Source organism: Sus scrofa, chromosome 3 (assembly GCF_054392235.1).
Source record: "Sus scrofa isolate SSC_HxYL_T2T_F1_AM1 chromosome 3, Sscrofa_HxYL_maternal_Yorkshire_Landrace_v2.0, whole genome shotgun sequence".
NCBI classification, from domain to species: Eukaryota; Metazoa; Chordata; class Mammalia; order Artiodactyla; family Suidae; genus Sus; species Sus scrofa.
The window spans coordinates 17692215-17714243 of record NC_139385.1 but is presented as its reverse complement, the minus strand read 5'-3'; the positions used below and the strand labels follow the sequence as shown (position 1 = coordinate 17714243).

The following is a 22029-nucleotide window of genomic DNA, read 5'->3' as shown; positions in this document are numbered from 1 at the left end:
CCCAGGCCCAGATACTAGACAACCGAAGACCATCCCTGTAGCCCAGAACCCCCACATCTTTCAAAACCATCCAATTTTTTTGTTTGTTTGTCTTTCATTTTTTTTTTTTTTAGGTCTGTACCTGTAGCACATGGAGGTTCCCAGGCCAGGGGTCCAATCGGAGCTGCAGCCACCAGCCTACCCCACAACCACAGCAATGCGGGATCCGAGCTGCGTCTTCCACCTACACCACAGCTCACAGCAACACTGGATCCTTAACCCACTCGGCGAGGCCAGGGATCGAACCCTAAACCTCATGGTTCCTAGTCAGATTTGTTTTCCGCTGTGCCATGACAGGAACTACTCCTACGTCTTTTTTCACTCACTTTCTACTGTTCTAAGGAAGGAAGATCAGATTGGGTCAGTGAGTCATCTTCTGAATCAGGGCATTCCTATGGCGTGGCTCCTGGCTCTCCCGGAGTCCCTGTTCCCTTTGCTGCAGCATTTCCTCTGGCACCTCATCATTTTGGAACAGAGAGCAGGGAACCTTGACATAGGATTTGTGAAATATGAAGATAACCTCAAGTGTTATCTTGGAGCAGGAAATGTTTTCAAGTCTCTTGCTTTTTTTTTTTTTTTAATTGAGATATAGTTGATTTACAGTAATATATTAGTTTCAGGTGTATGGGATAGTGATCAGAATTCTTACGGTTCTATTCCATTTATAGTTACTATAAAATATTGGCTATATTCCCTTTGCTGTAGAGTCAGCACTCTTTATGTTTGAATTTCAGTGTTTTTATTAGGCTGTGTCTCCATGCTGATTGATCAGTGTTACCTCTCCAGAGTTTTTCACTGAAGCATATTTTTCATCTTTTCTACCAATTTTTTTTATGAAAAAATTGTCGAACTTTGAGAAAAGTTAATAGTACAATGAAAACCAATGTACCCTCCACCTGATTTATTAGTTGTTAGCATTTGCCACATTTGCTTTATCTCTGTGTATATGTATATTATTATTTATATTATTATCTTTATATATTTATATTACCCTATCAATCAGATTCTGCAGAAAAACATAGCCAATAAGGATATATCAATATCCGTATCTATATATACATATGTTATTCTTTCTCTCGCTCGCTCTCTCTTTTTTTTTTTTTTTTTCCTTTCTAGGGCCACACCCGCAGCATATGGAGGTTCCCAGGCTAGGGGTCAAATCAGAGCTACAGCTGATGGCCTATACCACAGCCACAGCAACGCCGGATCCTTAACCCACTGAGTGAGGCCAAGGATCAAACCTGTGACCTTATGGTTCCTAGTCAGATTTGTTTGCACTGCACCATGACAGGAACTCTTTTTTTCAGGGCCACACCTGTGGCATACTGAAGTTTCCAGGCTAGGGGTCGAATCGGAGCTGAAACCTCCGGCCTACACCACTGCCACAGCAGTGCCAGATCCAAGCCACACCTGCAACCTGAACCACAGCTCATGGCAACACTGGATCCTTAACCCACTGAGCAAGGCCACTTATCGAATCTGCATCTTCATGGATGCTAGTCAGGAACTCCTGCCCCCCCCCCCCGCTTTTTTTTTTTTTTTTTTTTTTGCTTTTTTTTAGGGCCACACCCACAGCATATGAAAGTTCCCAGGCTAGGGGTTGAATCAAAGCAACCTCTTGAAACAGTAATTCAAGGATCTGGCTTTGCCGTGAGCTGTGGTGTAGGTCACAGATGTGGCTCGGATCCCGCGTTGCTGTGGCTTTTGCAGAGGCTGGTGGCTACAGCTCTGACTCCACCTCTAGCCTGGGAACCTCCATATGTCGAGGGAGCGGCCCAAGAAATGGCAAAAAGACAAAAAAATTAAAAAAAGAAAAAGAAAATAAAAAGAACGTAAAGAGGAGTTCCTGTTGCGGCGAAGTGGAAACAAATCCAACTAGGAACCATGAGGTTGCAGGTTTGATCCCTTGCCTCGCTCAGTGGGTTAATAAGCTATGAGTTGTGGTGTAGGTCGCAGATACAGCTTGGATCCTGCGTGTTGCTGTGGCTGTGGTGTAGGCCGGCAGCTGTAGCTCCAATTAGACCCCTAGCCTGGGAACCTCCCTATGCTGTGGGTGTGGCCCTAAAAAGCAAATAAATAAATACATCCCCAATACTGCATGGTATATGCTTGTAAAAAAGAAAAAAATGTGGGAGTTCCTGTCGTGGCTCAGTGGTTAACGAATCCAACTAGGAACCATGAGGTTGTGGGTTTGATCCCTGGCCTTGCTCAGTGGGTTAAGGATCCTGAGTTGCCGTGAGCTGTGGTGTAGGTCCCAGACGTGGCTCGGATCTCGAGTTGCTGTGGCTCTGGTGTAGGCTGGCAGCTACAGCTCCAATTAAACCCCTAGCCTGGAAACCTCCATATGCCTCAGGAGCAGCCCTAGAAAAGGCAAAAACACACACACACACAAAAAAAGTGAATACACATATCACTAGTCTGGGAACTTACATATGCCGGGGGTGTTGCCCTTAAAAAAGAAAAGAAAGTTTCCTAACTGCAAGCCCCTGGCTCTCTCTCCTCAGGTTACACAGTGACCTGGCTGCCCTCCCGAGGAACCATGTCACTGCTGGCAGCTGGAGCCCCCCGGTACCAGCATGTGGGGCGGGTGCTGCTGTTCCAAAAACCAGAGGACAAAGGACCCTGGAGGCAGATCCAGAAAATAGATGGGACCCAGGTGAGCATGGCCCCAGGGGCATCTGCCGATGAGGGGCTGTTGTGACACTAGTTAAGCTCCCTGCTGTCTTCTGAACACTCATTCCCCTTGCTGTGCGCAGGCCTTGGGCTAAGAACTGTCGCATTGGTCTGGAGTAAGCTTGGCCTTGTCCATTGACCAGTTTAAGAACCGAACCTTGGGAGTCCCCATGGTGGCTCAGCAGGTGAAGAATCTGCAGAGTATCCATAAGAATGAAGGTTCAATCCCTCATCAGCTCAGTGTGTTAAAGCTGTGGTGTTCAGATCTGGTATTGCTGTGGCTGTGGTATAGGCCAGCAGCTGCAGCTCTGATTCCACCCCTAGCCTGGGAACTTTCATACGCTGTGGGTGTGGCCCTGGAAAAGAAAAAAAATGGACCTTGGAGAACCCCACGTGTCTTAATTCATCCAGGCTCTAAGTGGGATCCAGGACTTGAACCTTCATTGGAGGGCTTGGAGTAGGATGTATTTGGCACAGCTGATGGGGGGGGGGGGGTCCTGCTCATGGCTTCTTCCTCAAACGTCTTCCTCTCCCTGCAGATTGGCTCTTATTTTGGAGGCGAGCTGTGTGGTGTCGACCTGAACCAAGATGGGGAGACAGAGCTGCTACTGATTGGAGTCCCCCTGTTCTATGGGGAGCAGAGAGGAGGCCGGGTATTCGTTTACCAGAGAAAACAGGTGGGGACCAGGTCCCTGAGCGGAAGGTGTGGGAGAAACAGGCTCCTAGGGCTTCTCGGAGCCTTTCCCCGTCTGATCCTGTGTCAGTCAGACCTTTAGAACAATAGACGAACAAGAGCAAAGCACTGCGGGCGAACTGCGTGCAAGGCCCAGACAATTTATACATACGGTACCTGATTTGATTCTCTTAACCACCTTCTGGGATGCTATGAGCTTTTTCTTTTTAGGGCTGCAATGCAGCATATGGAGGTTCCCAGGCTAGGGGTCGAATCAGAGCTGCAGCTGCCGGCCTACGCCAGAGCCACAGCAACGCAGGCTCCAAGCAGAGCCTGCAACCTAGACCACAGCTCTCAGCAACACTGGATCTGTAACCCACTGAGCAAAGCCAGGGATTGAACCCACATCGTCATGGATACTAGTCGGGTATCCATGGGAACTCCAAGATGGGAACTCCATGAGCTTTATTTTACAAATAGGAATGCTGCAGCTCAGCAAGGCTGGGTACCTTTCCAAAGGCACTAAGTCGCACATATAGCAGCGATGGAGCTGGAACGTTGGGCCCAGTTTAGTCTGAAGGCACCCTTCCAGTTCTGCGAGGGACCACATCTAACATTCCTATAGTGCTCTTTTTCTGGGTGCACCCACAGCATGCAGAAGTTCCCAGGCTAGGGATCGAACCTGAGCCACAGCTGTGACCCAAGCCACGGAACTGATGCAGGATCCTTAAGCCACTGAGCCGCACAGGAGCTCAGCGGGGTTCTTCACATATACAACACCTCCCCCAGGAAAAGGTCACTGGGTGACGGAGGTGGGCCCTTTTGCCTTGCTCCCTCCCAGCTGGAGTTCCAAATGATCTCAGAGCTACATGGGGATCCCGGCTACCTCCTTGGGCGATTCGGAGCAGCCATCACTGCCCTGATGGACCTCAATGGGGACGGGCTGACGGACGTGGCTGTGGGAGCCCCTCTGGAGGAGCAGGGGGCTGTGTACATCTTCAATGGGAAGCCCGGGGGGCTGAGCGCCTGGCCCAGTCAGGTGAGGTACCCTTCCTGCGCTCAGAACCCATTTCCAGGCCCCTGGAAGCCTCCGAGCCCTTGACCCCCGCCTCCCCAGCCCGACTCCTCCGGCCCTTCAGCCCCCTCCCCAGCGTAACGTGAATTTCTCTCCCGGTCTCAGCGGATAGCGGGCGCCCAGATGTTCTCAGAAATTCGATGGTTTGGACGCTCCATCCACGGGGTGAAGGACCTTGGAGGGGATGGCCTGGCAGATGTGGCGGTGGGGGCGGAGGGCCAGGTGATCGTGCTGAGGTAAGAGCCCCCCCCGCCCCCCCACATCCTCACCTGTGATCCTTTCAGCTCATCCTCTAAGCAGTTTCCGTGGATCAGGCATCGTGCTGAATGTTTCTCGACATCAGTGCATTTGGTGTTCAGCCCAATCCTGTGGGCTTGGTTCCCGTGTTACACTGGCTTCAAGTCTGACTCCAGGTTAAACCGCTGCTATTCCGTGACAGACGGGGATTTGAACTCAGGCTTATCTGAGAGGCCTGTGATGGCTTGAGAACCTGGGGACCTTCACTGAAGTCCAAGCTCTGCCATTTCCTTCTTGGGTGATCTTACTTGTCACTTAGCTTCTCAGGAGCTCAGTTTCCTCATCTTTGAAATGGTCGTGGCATTTCCTGCCCAACCCACAACGTTTTTTGTTTCGTGTTTGCTTTTGAGGGCTACACCCTCGGCATTGGAAGTTCCAGGCTAGGGGTCAAATCAGAGCTACAGCTGCCGGCCTGCGCCACAGCTCACGGGGATACTAGATCCTTAACCCACTGAGCGAGGCCAGGGATCGAACCTGCATCCTCATGGATCCTAGTCGGGTTCGTTAACCACTGAGCCACGAAGGGAACCCCCCCCCCGACCCATGTCTTAGTCATGGGAAGCCTGCTGCAACATTGTATGGTGAATGTTTATTGAGCATCTACCGTGTCTTCAGTACTGAACCAGGCATTGCATACAAAGTATGTGTAGAGGGAAATATATAATAAAAAATAAAAGGGAAAAATAAAAATCCTTATAAATGAAAGTAAATAAATAAAAGGAATTGGAGTTCCCACTGTGGCACGGTGGGATCAGCAGCATCTCCAGAGCACAGGCTCAATTTCCAGCCCCAGCATGGTGGGTTAAGTTTCCTGTGTTGCCGCAGCTGCAGCTCAGACCTGATCCCTGGTCTGGGAACTCCATGTGCCACTGGGCAACCAAAAAAGAAAAAATAAAAGGAGTAAATAGATAAGTACCGTTGTGGTAAGTGCCATGAGGAACATTGAACAGGGTTCTGCCACAGAAAGTAACAAGGAGGAGTTCCCGTCATGGTGCAGTGGAAATGAATCCGACTAGGAACCATGAGGTTGCAGGTTCGATCCCCAGCCTTGCTCAGTGGGTTAAGGATCCAGTGTTGCTGTGAACTGTGGTGCAGGTCGCAGACGTGGCTCAGATTCCGAGTTATTGTGGCTGTCTCCAGCTTGCAGAAATCTGGGGTAAGGCTTTTCTATGCAGAAAGCCCATGAGGCACCTTGGCTGTAAGGCAGCAAACGTGTGACATGTTCGAGGTGCTGAAAGAGGGGCCGTGTGGTAGGAAGTAACTGGAAAGGCAGGCCTGGACAGGGAAAAATTGGATTTTATTCTGAATATCATGGGGCATCATTGAAAATTTATCAGCGTGGTATGATTTTTCTTTGGGAAAGCTCATTTTTGGAAGTTCCCTTCGTGGCTCAGCAGTTAACAAACCTGACTAGCATCCATGAGGACTCAGGTTCAATCCCTGGCCTCGCTCAGTGGGTTAAGGATCTGACGTTTCCATGAGCTATGGTGTAGGTCCCAGACGCGGCTGGGATTCTGCATGGCTGTGGCGTAGGCTGACAGCTACAGCTTCAAACGGACCCCTAGCCTGAGAACCTCTGTGTGCTGTGGGTGGGGCCCTAAACCACAAAAAACAAACCAAAAAACCCCTCACTCTTGTGTATGGAAAATGGGTCAGAAAGGCTGCTGGGATGAGCTGGGGAGCCCTGATGAATTCACATTATTATTATCATCGTGGCAAGGAGAGAGTGAGTCTGAGGTCTTCTTCAGGGAAGGCGAGTCCCCTGGACTCTGACAGCTGGAACCCCACGGACTGGGGGTTGCAGCTGAGGCAGAGGGAGAGCATGGGCTGTTCCCCGCCCTGCAGCTCCCGGCCTGTGGTGGACATCAACACGACCATCGACTTCTCCCCGGCCGAGATCCCAATGCACGAAGTCGAGTGCTCCTATTCAACCAGTAACCAGAAGAAGGAAGGCGTTAACCTCATAGTCTGCTTCCAGGTCAAGTCTCTCATCTCACAGTTCCAAGGTCAGTGCTGTCCCCCTGCTCCCCAGCGCTGCTGCCCGCCCAGGGCCCCACGATCCGCCACCATTCACCTCCTGCCCTTCCTCCCTGCCCAGGGCCCCTGGTTGCCAACCTCACTTACACTCTGCAGCTGGATGGGCATCGGACCAGAAGCCGGGGCTTGTTCCCAGGAGGGACCCATGAACTCAGCGGGAACACAGCTGTCACCTCAGACCAGTCCTGCATCAGATTCAAGTTCCACATCCCGGTAAGGGAGGCTGCAGGGCTGCTCGGGGCAGGGATGCTGCAGATGAGCCGACTGCATCGGGAGCGGGTCGGGGTGCCAGGCCGGTTCCATCATTGTCCAACTCAGGTCACAGGTCGTCTTGATCTCCCTGTGCGGCCGTTTCCTCTCCTGTACAGCAGTAGTAACGGTACCTTCGGCATGTTTTATTCCAGTCCTTAATTCTACGTGCATAGACATTTTTAACATGATTACAATTGTAAACATTTTTTTTTTTTTGGTCTTTTTGTCTTTTTAGGGCTGAACCCTCGGCGTATGGAGGTTCCGAGGCTAGAGGTCCAGTCGGAGCTACAGCTGCCGGCCTACACCACAGCCACAGCAATGTGGGATCCGAGCTGCATCTTCAACCTACACCACAGCAACACTGGATCCTTAACCCACTGAGCGAGGCCAGGGATCTAACCTGCTCCCTCATGAACACCAGTCAGGTTTGTTAACTGCTGAGCCACAACTCGAACTCCTGTTACTGTCTTTTTTGCCATACCCACAGCATGCAGAAGTTCCCAGGCCAGGGATCGAACCCACAACATAGCAGTGACCCGAGCCACAGCAGAGATAACGCCAGATCCTTAACCTACTTAGCCGCCAGGGAACTCCCAGTTTTCATTTCTTTATTGTGAGAAGTTTCAGACAGACAAAATTAGAAAAACAGTTTAATGAGCCCCCAAATAGCCATCACTCAGCTTCAACAGTTATCTGCTCACAATCTTATCTCCTTCAGGGCCTCTCTATCTTTGCACACCCCCGAGATTTTCAAGATTTACAAGATTTGGACATTTTGAATAAATTTGTCAGAGAAGAGGCACTGTGATGGGAAGGCTTTAGATTTGGGAGTTGGGGAGTTCCCGTCGTGGCTCAGTGGTTAACGAATCCGACTAAGAACCATGAGGTTGCAGGTTTGATCCCTGGCCTTGCTCAGTGGGTTAAGGATCCGGCGTTGCTGTGAGCTGTGGTGTAGGTTGCAGACTTGGCTTGGATCCCATGTCGCTGTGGCTCTGGCGTAGGCTTGGCGGCTACAGCTCTGATTTGACCCCTAGCCTGGGAACCTCTGTATGCCACGGGTGCGGCCTAGAAAAGGCAAAAAGACAAAAAAACAAACAAAAAAAAAGATTTGGGAGTTGGACAGGTCTGGGTTCATGTCCTAGTTCTAGTCTTTAGGAAAATTGTGTCACCTTCTTGCATGTCATTTTCCTCATCTCTAAGAGGATCATAATACCTGCCTTTTTATGTTGTGGAAAACTTTAGGTGAGGGAAACTTCAGGTGAATACCATCTGAGTGTCTGCAAAGTATTAGGAACTGGTAATAATGTAAGAAACTAAGATCTATCCCTGTCCTCAAGAAATTAGGGTACTCTAGATATTCTAGAATATTCCTTTTTTTTTAATGGCCGCGATCTGTGGCATAAGGACATTCCCAGGCTAGGGACCAAATTGGAGCTACAGCCACTGACCTATGCCACAGCCACAGCACCACTGGATCCCAGCCACTTTGTGACCTATGCCGCAGCTCATGGCAACACCGGATTCTTAACCAACTGAGCGAGGTCAGGGATCGAACCTGCGTCCCTGTGGATATTAATAGCCTTCTTAACCTGCTGAGTCACAACAGGAACTCCTTCGAGTACTCCTTCTGGTGCAAACTTTGATAATGGTTGCCTAGAGGAGTTTGACAGAGATTTGAGGGTTTCTGTTAGGACTCAGTGGGGGAAAAGTGCTGAGTTTGATGCGTGATCAATGCCTTAGAACTGGAGCTGAGGGATGACTGAGAAGCAACCTGGGCATATTATAAACACTTGTATGTAGTAAACATATTCCCACTACTGGTAAGGAATCAGACAACTAGTTATTAGAATTTCATCCTTGGAGTTCCCGTCGTGGCGCAGTGGTTAACGAATCCGACTGGGAACCATGAGGTTGCTGGTTCGATCCCTGCCCTTGCTCAGTGGGTTAACGATCTGGCATTGCCGAGAGCTGTGGTGTAGGTTGCAGATGCGGCTCGGATCCCGCGTTGCTGTGGCTCTGGCGTAGGCTGGTGGCTACAGCTCCGATTCAACCCCTAGCCTGGGAACCTCCATATGCCGCGGGAGCGGCCCAAGAAATGGCAAAAAGACCAAAAAAAAAAAAAAAAAAAAGAATTTCATCCTTTATAAAGTATGGACAGGATGTGCCTTTAACTGGAAGCATGGTAATGGTTAAATCCATGACATCGGAGTTCCTGTCCTGGCTCATTGGAAACGAATCCAACTAGGAACCGTGAGGTTGCAGGTTCGATCCCTGGCCTCTCTCAGTGGGTTAAGGATCCAGCGTTGCCATGAGCTGTGGTGTAGGTCACAGACACGGCTCAGGTCCCACGTTGCTGTGGCTGTGGTGTAGGCCGGCAGCTGCAGCTCCATTTGGACCCCTAGCCTGGGAACCACCATATGCCGAGGGTGTGGCCCTAAAAAGCAAAAACAAACCTCATGACGCAGGCGTGTATTCTTATCACCCTCAGGTATGCGTTCAAGACCTCATCTCGCCGATCAACGTCTCCCTAAATTACTCTCTCTGGGAGGAAGAAGGGACATCGAGGGACCAAAGGGCGGTAAGAACAGATCAGCTTAGGGACATGATGAGCCAAGAGAGCACAGAAATTCAATTAAGCAAGACTTTACTATACAGGAGTCTTCGGGTTTAAGCAATAGACACGGAAGATGGCTTCCTTAAGCAGGAAAGACATTTATGGGAGTTTGTATTTAAGAGAAATCTGGAAAACAGAGATTGGGAAGATGGGGACCCAAGGTGGGCAGAGGCCCTGGGGGCTCTCAAGATGAAGAGATAAAGGATGGACCCCCGGGGGTGGGGGTGGAGGCTTCAGCGACTCAGCTCCAGGTGGCTCCGTGCCTCAGCTTCCTCTTCCCCTCACCCCCGCCCTGCAAATTTTTAACAGATGCAAATTCCAGGGAGAAAACACCAGAAGGCCTAGGACCATCCTTTTATCTGTGGAAGGGCAGGGCACCCTCCTTAGCCTTCTCGTCTGTCCATCCAGTGGTTTTCAGATGAAGGCAGGTAGTTCCCTCAACACCAAATCATTATGAAAGAGAGGGGAAACCGCTATGCCCGTCTCCAGGACCGCACACGCTCCGGCCCGTGCCCACAGCCCGATTTCCTCTCCTGAAACCCTGGACCTGCAGCTGGTCGTTTGGCTTCTGTTGGAAAGCAGCAGGGTCAGGTGGAAAGAACTTGAAGCCTGAAGATGTGAATATTTTTTGGCTCCCCCCACGGCATATGGAGATCCCAGGCCAGGGATCAGATCCAAGTCACAGCCGTGAACTAAGCTGCAGTGGCGGCAACACTGGATCCTTAACCCACTATGCCAGGCCGGATATCGAACCCGAGTCCCAGCACTCCCGAGACACTGCCCATCCCGTTGCACCACAGCAGGAGCTCCTGAAGATGTGGGTTTATTTTCTGGCATAAGCACGAGCAGGATCGGTCTTTCTCTGGGACTGTTTCCGCATGCCTAAGAGGACTCCCAACATTATGCGGGCCCCTCCCAGAGCCAGAGCGGGGTACCTTAGCAGTGCACTCTTTCTTGTGGCTTTGGGCAGCCTGCGCTGAGCATGCCCCCTCCTCACCCCCACTCCATGCACTCAGGATATAGAGGAACAACCACCAGTGTCTGCCCTCAGCACTAATTTAAAGAAAAAAAATAAAAATAAAAAGCTGAACTGGTGCAGCTACTCGGGGTTAAAAAGAGACCTGAGGCGTCCTAAGGGAGATGTCATTTGTTCGGGGATCCTGAAGATCTGGCAGACTTTGGGAATTCCCACTGTGGTGAAACGGGCCCTGAGGCTAGCCTTCTCCCTTGCCGCATCTTGGGAGCGCTAGGACACAGGTTCGATCCCTGGCTCGGCACAGTGGGTTAAAGATCCGGCGTTGCCACAGCTGCCGGTTTAGGTCACAACTGTGGCTTGAATCTGATCCCCGGAGTGGGAACTCCATGCCTCCGTGGCCAGAAAAAAGAAAAAAGAAAACGAAAGAACTAGCGGACTGTGGGTTGGTGGAGAGAGGAGAGGCACAGTGGTAATTTCGGGGGAAAGACAGGGGGGCTTAGCTTCCAGCAGGACAGCTCAGCAAGACAGAGCTCTGGATGCCCCTTTGGCACTGGCTGTGGTCTGGTGGCTGCTAGGCATCTGCGTGTGAGTGTTGAGGGGATGCAAGCCGTCAGTCAGCAGAGGCTGCCTGGACCCCCGCCCTTGAGGAGGGGTCTGGAGGCTGCTTGGCAGGTGCCCCAGAAGTGGAGGAGGCTGGAGTCTCTCTAGATCACCCATAAAATACTTCTGTGACCCCATTACTCTAGCTACCTAATAGGGCTCTCAAGGCCCTGGAGAATCTGGACCCCGCTTCTCTCTCCTGCCCCTTCTGACACAGAACCCTCCAGCCAGCTTGAGCACCTTCCTGCCCCTCAAGCTGGGAAACCGTCTTTGCCTTGGGCCTCCATCTCGACTCTTCTCTGTTCTTTCTTTCTTTCTTTTTTTGGTCTTTTCTAGGGCTGCACCTGTGGCATATACTGGTTCTGAGGCTAGGGGTCTAATCAGAGTTGTATCTGCCGGCCTACACCACAGCCACAGCAACGTCGGATCCCAGCCGAGTCTGCAACCTACACCACAGTTCACGGCAACGCTGAGCGAGGCCAAGGATCGAACCTGCAACTTCATGGTTCCTAGTTGAATTCGTTAACCACTGAGCCATGATGGGAACTCCCAGACTGTTCTTTCTTCCTCCCTCTCCATTCTCTTCACCTGGCTCTCTCCTACATGTCCTTTATTTTATTTTATTTATTTTATTTTATTTTATTTTTTTATTTTATTTTATTTTTTTGTAGTGTAGGCCGGCTCCAGCTGCCGGCCTACACTACAGCCACAGCAACACAGGATCTGAGCCGCGTCTGTGACCTACACCACAGCTCACACCAATGCCTGATCCTTAACCCACTGAGCAAAGCCAGGGATCAAACCCACAACCTCATGGTTCCTAGTCGGATTCGTTTCCGCTGCGCCACCATGGGAACTGCCCCTACCCCCGCCCCACCCCAAGTCCTTTAGATTGCAATTGAAATGCAGTTCCTTCAGGAAGCTTCCCTAATCTCCCAGGGTGGGATAGATTCCCTCCCACCTCCTCTAAATAGGCCCTGTCCTGGCCCCATCATAACACTTGAGGATGCTGGGCCATTTCTCCCCCAACATGGGAAGGACAGGCAGTGTGTCTGGTTTATTCTCTCGTGCGTACCTAGTGACCAGGGCAGAAATTCTGGAATTGCTGGAAAAAACTGGCCTCGATAAGAGATGGAGAGCTCTTGGAGTCAGCGGGGCGGTGGGGGGGGGGGGGATGCAGGGAAGATGGGATTCACAGGAGGCGCGAGTCACAAGCGGGGGCGCAGCCTGGGGCATTCCTGCAGGCGGAGGAGACGGGCCAGGAGGATAGGCGGGCGCTGCTTGGTCAAGGCCCAGATCTCCTGGCCCAACAGTGAATAGAGACCCTGAGCCTCCCTCAAGGAGCTGCCATCAGAGGAGATCGGCACAGACAGCCTTGGGCCAAGTTGGGAGGTTGGGGCCTGGGGTGGTGGCTCCAGGGAGGGGCCCGACCACAGCCAGCCCCCCACCCCACCCCGTTCCCACCCCAAGCCTGAGCCCCTCCAGCTCTCCTCCACCAGTTCTGCTGCCTCAGCTACGCTCTCCCGTCTCCCCCTCCTCTGTGCTCAGCAGGACAAGGACATCCAGCCCATCCTGAGACCCTCAGCACACTCAGAAACCAGGGAGGTAAGGGACGGGGAGCAGACGCGGTGGCGGCAGCGCGAGCCGGTGGTGGCGGCGGGGTGGGGGGTGGGGGGTCAGGCCCTCCTGGGCGTGGGGACCTGAGCCTCCTGGTCTTTTGCTTCCTGGCCCTTCAGATCCCTTTCGAGAAGAACTGTGGAGAGGACAAGAAATGTGAGGCAGACCTGAGGGTGGCCTTCTCCCCTGAAAGGTCTGTAAGGCTTCCGAGCCCCCCGGGCCCTCCTGTCTCACTCAGCGTTTGGCTGAGGCAGCTCCTGTGCGGAGAAGGCTTCTCATCGGGAGACCCCCACCTGCCGTCCCTCCCCGTGTCATCTGGGCCTGCGTTTCCTTCTCAGAGAAATGTTGGTCTCCTGCCCCCCTGCCATCAGGATTAGAGGAGCCCGCAAACCTTAAAGCCTGTGCCAAGGCGCTTACTCTTGTGTATTTCTTTGTTCTGGCCCACAGGACCCCTCAGGTCAGAAAGTCCCCACCCTGGGAGTTCCCACGGTGGCTCAGCTGTAATGAACCCAACTAGTATCCTTGAGGATGAGGGTTCCATCTCAGGCCTGGCTCAGTGGGTTAAGGATCTGGCATTGCCGTGAGCTGTGGTGTAGGTCGCCCATGCGGCTCAGATCCCGTGTTGCTGTGGCTGTGGTGTAGGCTGACAGCTGCAGCTCCGATCGGACCCCTAGCCTGGGAACCTCCATATGCTGCGGCTGCGGCCCCCCAAAAAGCAAAACAAAGTCCCCACCTCGGATCCTGCTTCCTTCATTGGCTCCCCTAACCATGCCCCGATCTTCCCCCCAGCTCCAAAGTCCTGCGTCTGACCCCGTCCACCAGCCTCGCAGTGCGGCTGACACTGCAAAACGTGAAGGAAGACGCGTACTGGGTCCACCTCAGCCTGAGCTTCCCCTGGGGCCTCTCCTTCCGCAAAGTGGAGGTGCTCAAGGTGAGTGAGAGGGTGGGCCCTGCCCAGGGGCCCCAGGCCAGACAGGCTTGTCCCCGCAGTTTCTGCTGCCTCTTAAAGCCTCAGGCAGCCGGGACAGCCTGAAGATGTGGGCAGAGGGCTCAGGACCACATCCCGGTTCTCAGCCTGCTGGTCACCCTCAGGCTGTGTGACCTGACATCCAAGATTCACCCTCTGTGAGCCTCAGATTCGCAACTAAAGAGTGAGGCTGGGGCACCACAGGGTCATCAGGAGGGTTGAGTGAGATGGAGCATGTGACAGAGGCTGGAGGACCTGGTGGCCAAGAAGATGGGTACAGGTTCAGGGAGCCCCACTGACCTCTCCCTCCAAAAGGGGACCGTCGTGTTTTCGAGGGACAGCCTGGGTTGTTTGCATTGCTTTATTCTTTTTTTCTTCCAATTTGATTGGATATAATTGACCTAGAGCCCCATATAAATGTAAGGGGTACAGCATAAAGATGTGACTTGCATACATCATGAACTGATCATCACAATAAGTCTAGCGAGCATCCGTCGTCTCATATGGATAAAAAAGTAAAAGAAATAGGAGTTCCCATCATGGCTCCATGGTTAACAAACCTGACTGGTATCCAGGAGGATGCAGGTTCGATCCCCAGCCTCTCTCAATGGGTTAAGGATCTGGCCCACACCACAGCAACGCCAGATCCGAGCTGCATCTGCGACCCACAGCACACGGCAACGCCGGATCCTTAACCCACTGAGCGAGGTCAGGGTTCGAACCTCCTTAGTCGGACTCTTTTCCACTGCGCCACAACAGAGGCTCCCCCATTTTTCTTCAGTGGTGACTGAGTGTGTGGATGTAGCAGCGTTTTAACTCTCTGGTGATTCACCAAACCACTCCTCTGCCTTTGGATTGTTTGATCACTTCCAGTTTTTCCCTTTGATAAATAGTATTGCAGGAGTTCCCGTGGTGGCGCAGTGGTTAACAAATCCGACTAGGAACCATGAGGTTGCAAGTTCGATCCCTGGCCTTGCTCAGTGGGTTAAGGATCCGGCATTGCCGTGAGCTGTGGTGTAGGTTGCAGACGCAGCTCGGATCCCGCATTGCTGTGGCTCTGGTATAGGCCCATGGCTACAGCTCCAATTAGACCCCTAGCTTGGGAACCTCCATATGCCGCAGGTACAGCCCTAGAAAAGGCAAAAAGACCAAAAAAAAACACACACACACACAAAAAACAGTATTGCAGTGAATCTCTTTGTACTGAACCCCTGGCTGTGCCCCTGATTCTCTGTCCCCACCTCTCTGCGAGAGTGCCCTGGCAGTGACAGAGTGGGAGGAGGAGGACCCTGAGGGTTGGTGGCCTCAGGGGATCCCTTAGCCTTGCCCACTAAAAAGCTCATGCTTTCTTTTCTCACCCCCAGCCTCACAGCCAGATGCCTGTGAGCTGCGAGGAGCTTCTGGAGGAGACCAGTCTTCAGAGCAGAGCCGTCTCCTGCAACGTGAGCTCTCCCATCTTCAAAGCAAACAGCTCGGTGGGTGCTTCCAGCCCCCAGGGCCCAAGCATCTAGGGGGCTGTGAGCTCAGGAGGTGGGGGAGCTCCTGGCTCTGGGAAAGATGTAGGCGATGGGCAGGGCAGGGCTCATCCCACCCCTTGCCCCAAGGGAATGGGTGCAAAGGCGTCATGTTTTAAAGCCTGGACTCTGGGAGTTCCCTGGTGGCCTAGCAAGCAGTTAAGGATCCAGGGTTGTCACTGCTGGTGTGGTCTGATCCCTGGCCTGGGAACTTCCACATGCTGTGGGTATGGCCAAAAAAAATAAAAATAAACACAGCCTGGACTTTGGAATGAGACAAACCCAGGGTGGGATCATTCATTCTTCCACGTGGAACGCCTGTAGCCTCATCTGCCCAATGGAGATGAAACACCCAGCCCAGAGCTTGAGATAAGCCATCCGTGTGACTCTGGCATTGGTACAGGGGTGGTGAAGGGCTAAGATGGCTGGAGGCCCCTTCCTCCTTCATTCTCCTCTTCTCCTCGCCAGGTTGATATCCAGGTGATGTTTGATACGCTATCCAACAGCTCCTGGGAGGACCTTGTCGAGCTGAAGGCTGATGTGCGCTGGTGAGCAGGCCGCCACCCACATCCCCACCCTGGCCTCAGACACCGGCCAAGCCTGTCTGGTCTCCTAACTGCCCTCTCTCTTGTCCCCATGCAGCAACAACGAGGACACAGGCCACCTGATTGACAACTGGGCTGCCACCAGCATCCCGGTCCTGTACCCCCTCAACATCCTCACCAAGGAGTGAGTCCTGAGCTGCCGTCCCCTGCCCGGCTCCGCCTCAGCCTCCCAGACTCCAGCGCCCCAGGCTTCCTCCCTCAAAGCCCCTCCCACTCCTAGAGCCCCAGGGCTGATGGGAACTGACTCCAGCCACAGAGTTCCCGGCCGGTGTGGCTCAGCAGAAACCCAACCGGTGTCTTGGATCGCTGGCCTGGCTCCGTGGGTTCAGGATCCGGAGCTGTGGTGTGGGTCACAGAGGCGGCTTGGATCTGGCGTGGCTGTGGCTGTGGTGTAGGCCGGCAGCTGCCTCTCCAATTCGACCCCCAGCCTGGGAACCTCCGTGGGCCGTGGATGTGGCCCTAAAAAGAAAAGGAAAAAAAACTAACAAAGGCCAAACACAATGAGATTGTCTGAGATGTGATACGAAATCAGAGCCAGGAAAGGTGATGTGGGTTGGAGGAGAGACGGAAGAGACTGTGGAGAAAAAGGGCTTGCGCTGGGGTCTGCAGGAGCACGGGGGTTCAGATAAGGGCCAGGAAGGAAGGCAGCCCTTCTCCTCAGAGACTAACACAGGGAAGGCACAGACCCAGGCAAACCGGCGGGGCTGATGGGGAGCAGGGAGTGCGCAGGCTCAGGAAGTGGCAGGTATGTGCCCGGAGCAGTGGGCAGGCTGCCTGGGAAACGGGCAGGTCTGGACACGGGGGCTTTGGACTTGACGCTTGTGGGCATCGGGGAGCCGTTGCCGGATTCGGAGGTGGGGGTGTGTGGCAGGATCAGAGGGCGACATTAGGAAGGTCATTAGAAGGATGGGGTGAGAGAGCTAGCCAGGGGCTGGAGCAGTTATCTCGGAGACGAGCAGGGGACTCAGAATACAGGAGAGGGAGGACCAGGTGGGGAGGACACAGGACACAGCTCCAGAGGCCACCCACCTGTGTCCCAGTCCTGGTCCCCACTGCAGGCTTTGGGCAACACTGACCACTTCCTTGTGCCTTTGTTTCCAAAGGGAAGCCGCAGAGCCGTGAAGGGATGTCATGACGTCATGCCTTTGTGTCCCTAGCACAGGGGCGTCCCCTGGCCCAGGGCCCCTCAGGTGGCGAGGTTGCTGTGTTTTCCAGCTTTTATGGCCGCTCCTTTCTCTCCACAGCCAGGAAAACTCCACGCTCTATATCAGTTTCACCCCCAAAGGTCCCAAGACCCACCATGTCAAGCACAGCTACCAGGTATGCACCTCAGTGGGAAAGAGTCCTTAGAGGTCCCACGTTCAGCCTCATCCTAGGGACCAAGGGTGCAGAGACCAGCGCCACCCAGCCCTGTCCTCAGCGAGCCCAGCCTTCCTCCCCTTTCCCCGGAGACGCACACTCCCCGACTCCTTTCCACTCCTGGATAAATGATTTCTAGGATCACAGAATCTGAGAGCCAGAAGGGCTCTGAGGGAGACCCTAGTTTTTCTGGGGGCAGCAGGGTGTGTTTTGATGAGAAAATGCACGTGTATTATTTTGACTCACTTATTTATTTTTCCATTTTTTTCAGGGCCGCACCTGCAGCACGAGGAAGTTCCCAGGCTAAGGGTCGAATCGATGGCGCAGCTGCCGGTCTATACCACAGCCGCAGCACCGCCAGATCTGAGCCGTGTCTGTGACCTACACAGCTGCCCGCCACTGCCTGGCCTGCCCCGCGGCCACTCTTGCTAAAGACCCTCATGGTCTCCACCTGAACAAAACGCAACACGGCTCAGGGCATTGCTGATCCGTCCCTCTTTCCTGACGCTGTCCCATTGCTCAGGCCCTTTTTGCCTCCGGGTCACCTGTAATAATCGAGGTTTACTGTGAGCTAAGCAGGCATGAAAATCCAGTAAGAGCCGGACAGCTGGGCCCCTGGCTTGCCTGCTCCCCTGGCTGGTTAGGAACGTAGGCTTCAGCACTGATTTCTTTTGGAAACTCCGCCATTTATTTATTTATGTATTTATTAATTTTGCTTTTTTTTAAGACTGCATCTGAGGCATATGGAGGGTCCCAGGCTGGTTAGGAACGTAGGCTTCAGCCCTGAGATCTATTTGAAACTCTGCCATTTCTTTCTTTCTTTCTTTCTTTCGTTCTTTTGCCTTTTTTTAGGACCACACCAGAGGCATATGGAGGTTCCCAGGCCAGGGGTCCAATCGGAGCTACAGCTGCCGGCCTACACCACAGCCATGGCCACGCCAGATCTGAGCTGCCTCTGTGACCTACACCACAGCTCACAGCAACGCTGGATCCTTAACCCACTGAGCGAGGCCAGGGATCGAACCTGCATCCTCATGGATCCTAGCTGGGTTCATTAGCTGCTGAGCCACAATGGGAAGTCCGAAGCTCTGCCATTTAAAGCTGTGTGACCTTAGGCAGCTTATTTAACCTCTCTGAGCCTCGGTTTTTCAGTCTGTAGAACAAGAAAGATAATGGCACCTACCTTATGGGGTTGTTATGAGACATAAATGAGAAAATGCACTTTAAGAGCTTAGCATGCTCCTGACATGGAAGATATCTGTCAACATGGGCCGTTTTTAGCATTATTACTCTCTTCATCTAAGGAAGGTGGTAGAGCAGGGTGGGTCCAGTCTCTGGAGTCACAGCCAAGGTAAAAATACCAGCTCTAGGGCGTTCCCATTGTGGCTCAGCAGGTTAAGAACCCGACTAGTATCCATGAGGATGTGGCTTCAATCCCTGGCCTCCCTCAATGGGTTAAGGATCCAGCGTTGCCACAAGCTGCGGCATAGGTCGCAGATGCAGCTTGGATCTGGCGTTGCTGGGGCTGTGGTGTAGGCCGGCAGCTGCAGCTCTGATTCGATCCCTAGCCTGGGAACTTCCATACTCTTCAGGTGTGGCCCTGAAAAGGAAAGGAAGGAAGGAGCGAGCCAGTTCTAGTACTTGCAACTCCAGACAGATTAGCAAATCGCCTTGAGCCTCAGTTCTGTCGTCTGTAAACTGGGATGATCATACACGGGAACATGAAAGAAGCAAATGAGATCACGTAACGAGACCTAGACAAGCCCTCGCACACTAAGTGTTCAGCCGGTGGAGACCACTCGCACATACACGTGCTAACCCCCTGTCCTCGATTTTGGCATCATCACCGCCCCCCTCCTAGCAAACGAATGGCTCTGGGCTCCCTCTGTGTTTCCAGTAGGTGTGTGTCTCGCTTCTCAGTGTCAGTCAGTGTCCTCCTTCCAAATGACAATGTGGATTTGGAATTATGTCCCTCTTGCTCTTCCAATGCACCTGTTCCTGCAGCTGGTCCCTCATCTCCCCTGGGATATCTTCTTAGCATCCTTTTTGGGGGGGGGTGTCTTTTAATGGCTTTCTTGAGATAGAATTCATGTGCTATACAACTTACCCATTTAAAGTGTACAACTTACCCATTTAAAGTGTACATTCCCGTTGTGGTTCAGCAGATTAAGAACTTAACAGTGGAGTTCCCATCGTGGCTCAGTGGTTAAAGAACCTGACTAGCATCCATGAGGACGCAGGTTTGATCCCTGACCTCACTCAGTGGGTTAAGGATCCAGTGTCACCGAGAGCTGTGGTGTAGGTCGAAGACGAGGCTTGTATCTCAATTTGCTCTGGCTGTGGCGTACGTAGGCTGGCAGCTACAGCTCTGATTCAACCCCTAGCCTGGGAACCTCTATATGCCATGGGTGCGGCCCTTTAAAAAAAAAAAAAAAAACCCGAGTAGTATCCATGAGGAAGCGGATTCAATCCCTGGCCTTGTTCAGTGGGTTGAGGATCCGTTGCCGCAAGCTGTAACAGGTCACAGATGTAGCTCGGATCCCGAGTTGCTGTGGCTGTGGTGTAGGCCAGCCCCTGCGGCTCAATTCGACTCCCAGCCGGGAAACTTCCATATGCCGCGGGTGTGGCTCTTAAAAGAAAAGAATAAATAGAATGTACAATTCACTGGATGTAAGTACATTCACAAAATTGCACGAGCATCACCGTAAACTAACTTTAGAACATTTTCATTATTCCAAAATGAAACCCTTGGAGTTCCCGTCGTGTCTCCGTGGTTGACAGATCCGACTAGGAACCATGAGGTTGCGGGTTCGGTCCCTGGCCTTCCTCAGTGGGTTGAGGATCCGGCGTTGCTGTGAGCTGTGGTGTAGGTCGCAGATGCAGCTTGGATCCCGCGTTGCTGTGGCTCTGGCGTAGGCCCATGGCTACAGCTCCGATTCGACCCCTAGCCTGGGAACCTCCATATGCCGCAGGAAGTGGCCCTAGAAAAGGCAAAAAGACAAAAAGAAACCCTGTACCTATTTGCAGTCAGGGCTCTGCAGCCCCTTGTCCTCTGTGCCAGGTGAAGATCCAGCCTTCTGTCTATGACCACAACATGCCTGCCCTGGAGGCCTTGGTTGGGGTACCACAGCCCCACCCCAAGGGGCCCATCACACACAAGTGGAGCGTGCAGATGGTGAGTGCTGCCCAGACTGGGGAGGGACGCCGGGGTCTGCTGGGGAGGGGGAGTAGGTTGGTGGGGGGAGGGGCAGACATATGGGGAAGGGAGTGATGACGGTTGAACCCACCAAGGGCCGGTGGGGGAGAACTGGGCTGCAAGGTGGTATCTGGGGAGTGGAGAGGAACGCCAGGTCTGGGCTCAAGGGGCCCGCATCCTCTCTCAGCTCTGCACTAACTGAGGACCCCGCCCCACCCTTCCCAGGAGCCTCCTGTCACCTGCCACCAGGAGGAGGTGGAGAGTCTGCCCAGTGTGGCTGAGGTACAGCACTGGGAACTCAGGAACGGGGGCGGGGCTGGCACAGGGCTGGTGGGAGGAGGCCTCCCTGACCCCCTGCTTTCCTTCTTCCCGCCAGCCGCTGTGTCAGCTTGGAGCCCAGTTCCGCTGCCCAGTTGTCTTCAAGCAGGAGATCCTCGTCCAAGTGATCGGGACAGTGGAGCTGGTGGGGGACATCGAGGTAGCACCTGCCGCAGGCAACAGAAGCCACGTGGTTGGGGGGGGGGTGAGAGGATAGGGGGGTGGGCTTCCGCCACAGATAACCTCTCTGCAGGTTTTGTTTGTTTGTCTTTTGTCTTTTTTAGGGCCACACCCGCGGCATATGGAGGTTCCCAGGCTAGGGGTCCAATCGGAGCTGTAGCCTCAGGCCTGTGCCACAGTCACAGCAACACCAGATCTGAACCGCCTCTGTGACCTACACCACAGCTCATGGCAACACTGGATCCTCAACCCACTGAGCGAGGCCAGGGATCAAACCTGCGTCCTCATGGATGCTAGTCAGATTTGTTTCTGCTGAGCCACAATGGGAATGCCTTTGTGTTCCATCTTGATGAAATATCCAGGACTGTTCTCATGGGCCTATGGATGGTTCTTATATGTTCTTTTTTTTTCTTCTTCTTCTTCTTTTTCATTTTTGGCTGCCTGAAGGCCTATGAAGTTCCCGGGCCAGGGCTCAGATCCAAGCTGCAGCCATGAGCTAAGCCGCAGCTCCAGCAACGCAGGATCCTTAACCCCCTGCCTCAGGCCAAAGATCAAACCTGCGTCCCAGCACTCGCAAGACGATGCTGATCCCCTTGCACCACAGCGGGAACTCCTCTTAGCTGTTCTTTATAGGAAGAATATCCCTCCATCAATGGGAGCAGCACAGTAGAACGCTCCCGGAGAGAACTGAGCAGAGATATCGCACCCACCCCGACTCTTGGTCCCCAGCCTCTCCCTCTTCTGCTGAGCTGGGGCAGCTTTGTTCCCTCTGTCCCTCTGATGCCTCCGCCACTCCTCCCACAGGCCTCCTCCGTGTTCAGCCTCTGCAGCTCCCTCGCCATCTCCTTCAACAGCAGCAAGCACTTCCACCTCTATGGCAGCAACGCCTCCCTCGCCCAGGTATCTCTCTATCGCCTCAGAAGACCCGGGAACAGAGGGCAGCAGAGGGATGAGAGGAAGCCCAGGGCAGAGCTAGGGCAGCCAGAGCTGGGAGTGTAAGAAGCCCTGTAGCGGAAGGTTTGGACTCAGTTGGGTAA

The 22029-nt window shown here is 53.1% G+C and overlaps 1 protein-coding gene across 2 annotated transcripts in view; it reads left to right on the top strand.

The window, feature by feature from the left end:
* The window catches only part of ITGAL (integrin subunit alpha L), a 40257-nt gene that overhangs the window by 14072 nt on the left and 4156 nt on the right, over positions 1 to 22029 (top strand). Inside the window, exons 12-29 of one of the 2 annotated variants that reach the window (NM_001435041.1) lie at positions 2544 to 2695; positions 3252 to 3389; positions 4227 to 4424; positions 4566 to 4696; positions 6603 to 6763; positions 6856 to 7007; positions 9535 to 9624; positions 12788 to 12841; positions 12973 to 13046; positions 13643 to 13784; positions 15185 to 15295; positions 15803 to 15882; positions 15977 to 16063; positions 17184 to 17259; positions 20360 to 20473; positions 20720 to 20776; positions 20871 to 20972; positions 21797 to 21892. In NM_001435041.1, the coding sequence (NP_001421970.1) occupies positions 2544 to 2695; positions 3252 to 3389; positions 4227 to 4424; positions 4566 to 4696; positions 6603 to 6763; positions 6856 to 7007; positions 9535 to 9624; positions 12788 to 12841; positions 12973 to 13046; positions 13643 to 13784; positions 15185 to 15295; positions 15803 to 15882; positions 15977 to 16063; positions 17184 to 17259; positions 20360 to 20473; positions 20720 to 20776; positions 20871 to 20972; positions 21797 to 21892 (2015 nt within the window). Of the gene's footprint in view, positions 1 to 2543; positions 2696 to 3251; positions 3390 to 4226; positions 4425 to 4565; positions 4697 to 6602; positions 6764 to 6855; positions 7008 to 9534; positions 9625 to 12784; positions 12842 to 12972; positions 13047 to 13642; positions 13785 to 15184; positions 15296 to 15802; positions 15883 to 15976; positions 16064 to 17183; positions 17260 to 20359; positions 20474 to 20719; positions 20777 to 20870; positions 20973 to 21796; positions 21893 to 22029 lie in introns of both variants that reach the window. The other variant, NM_001044608.2, reaches the window with a different exon arrangement.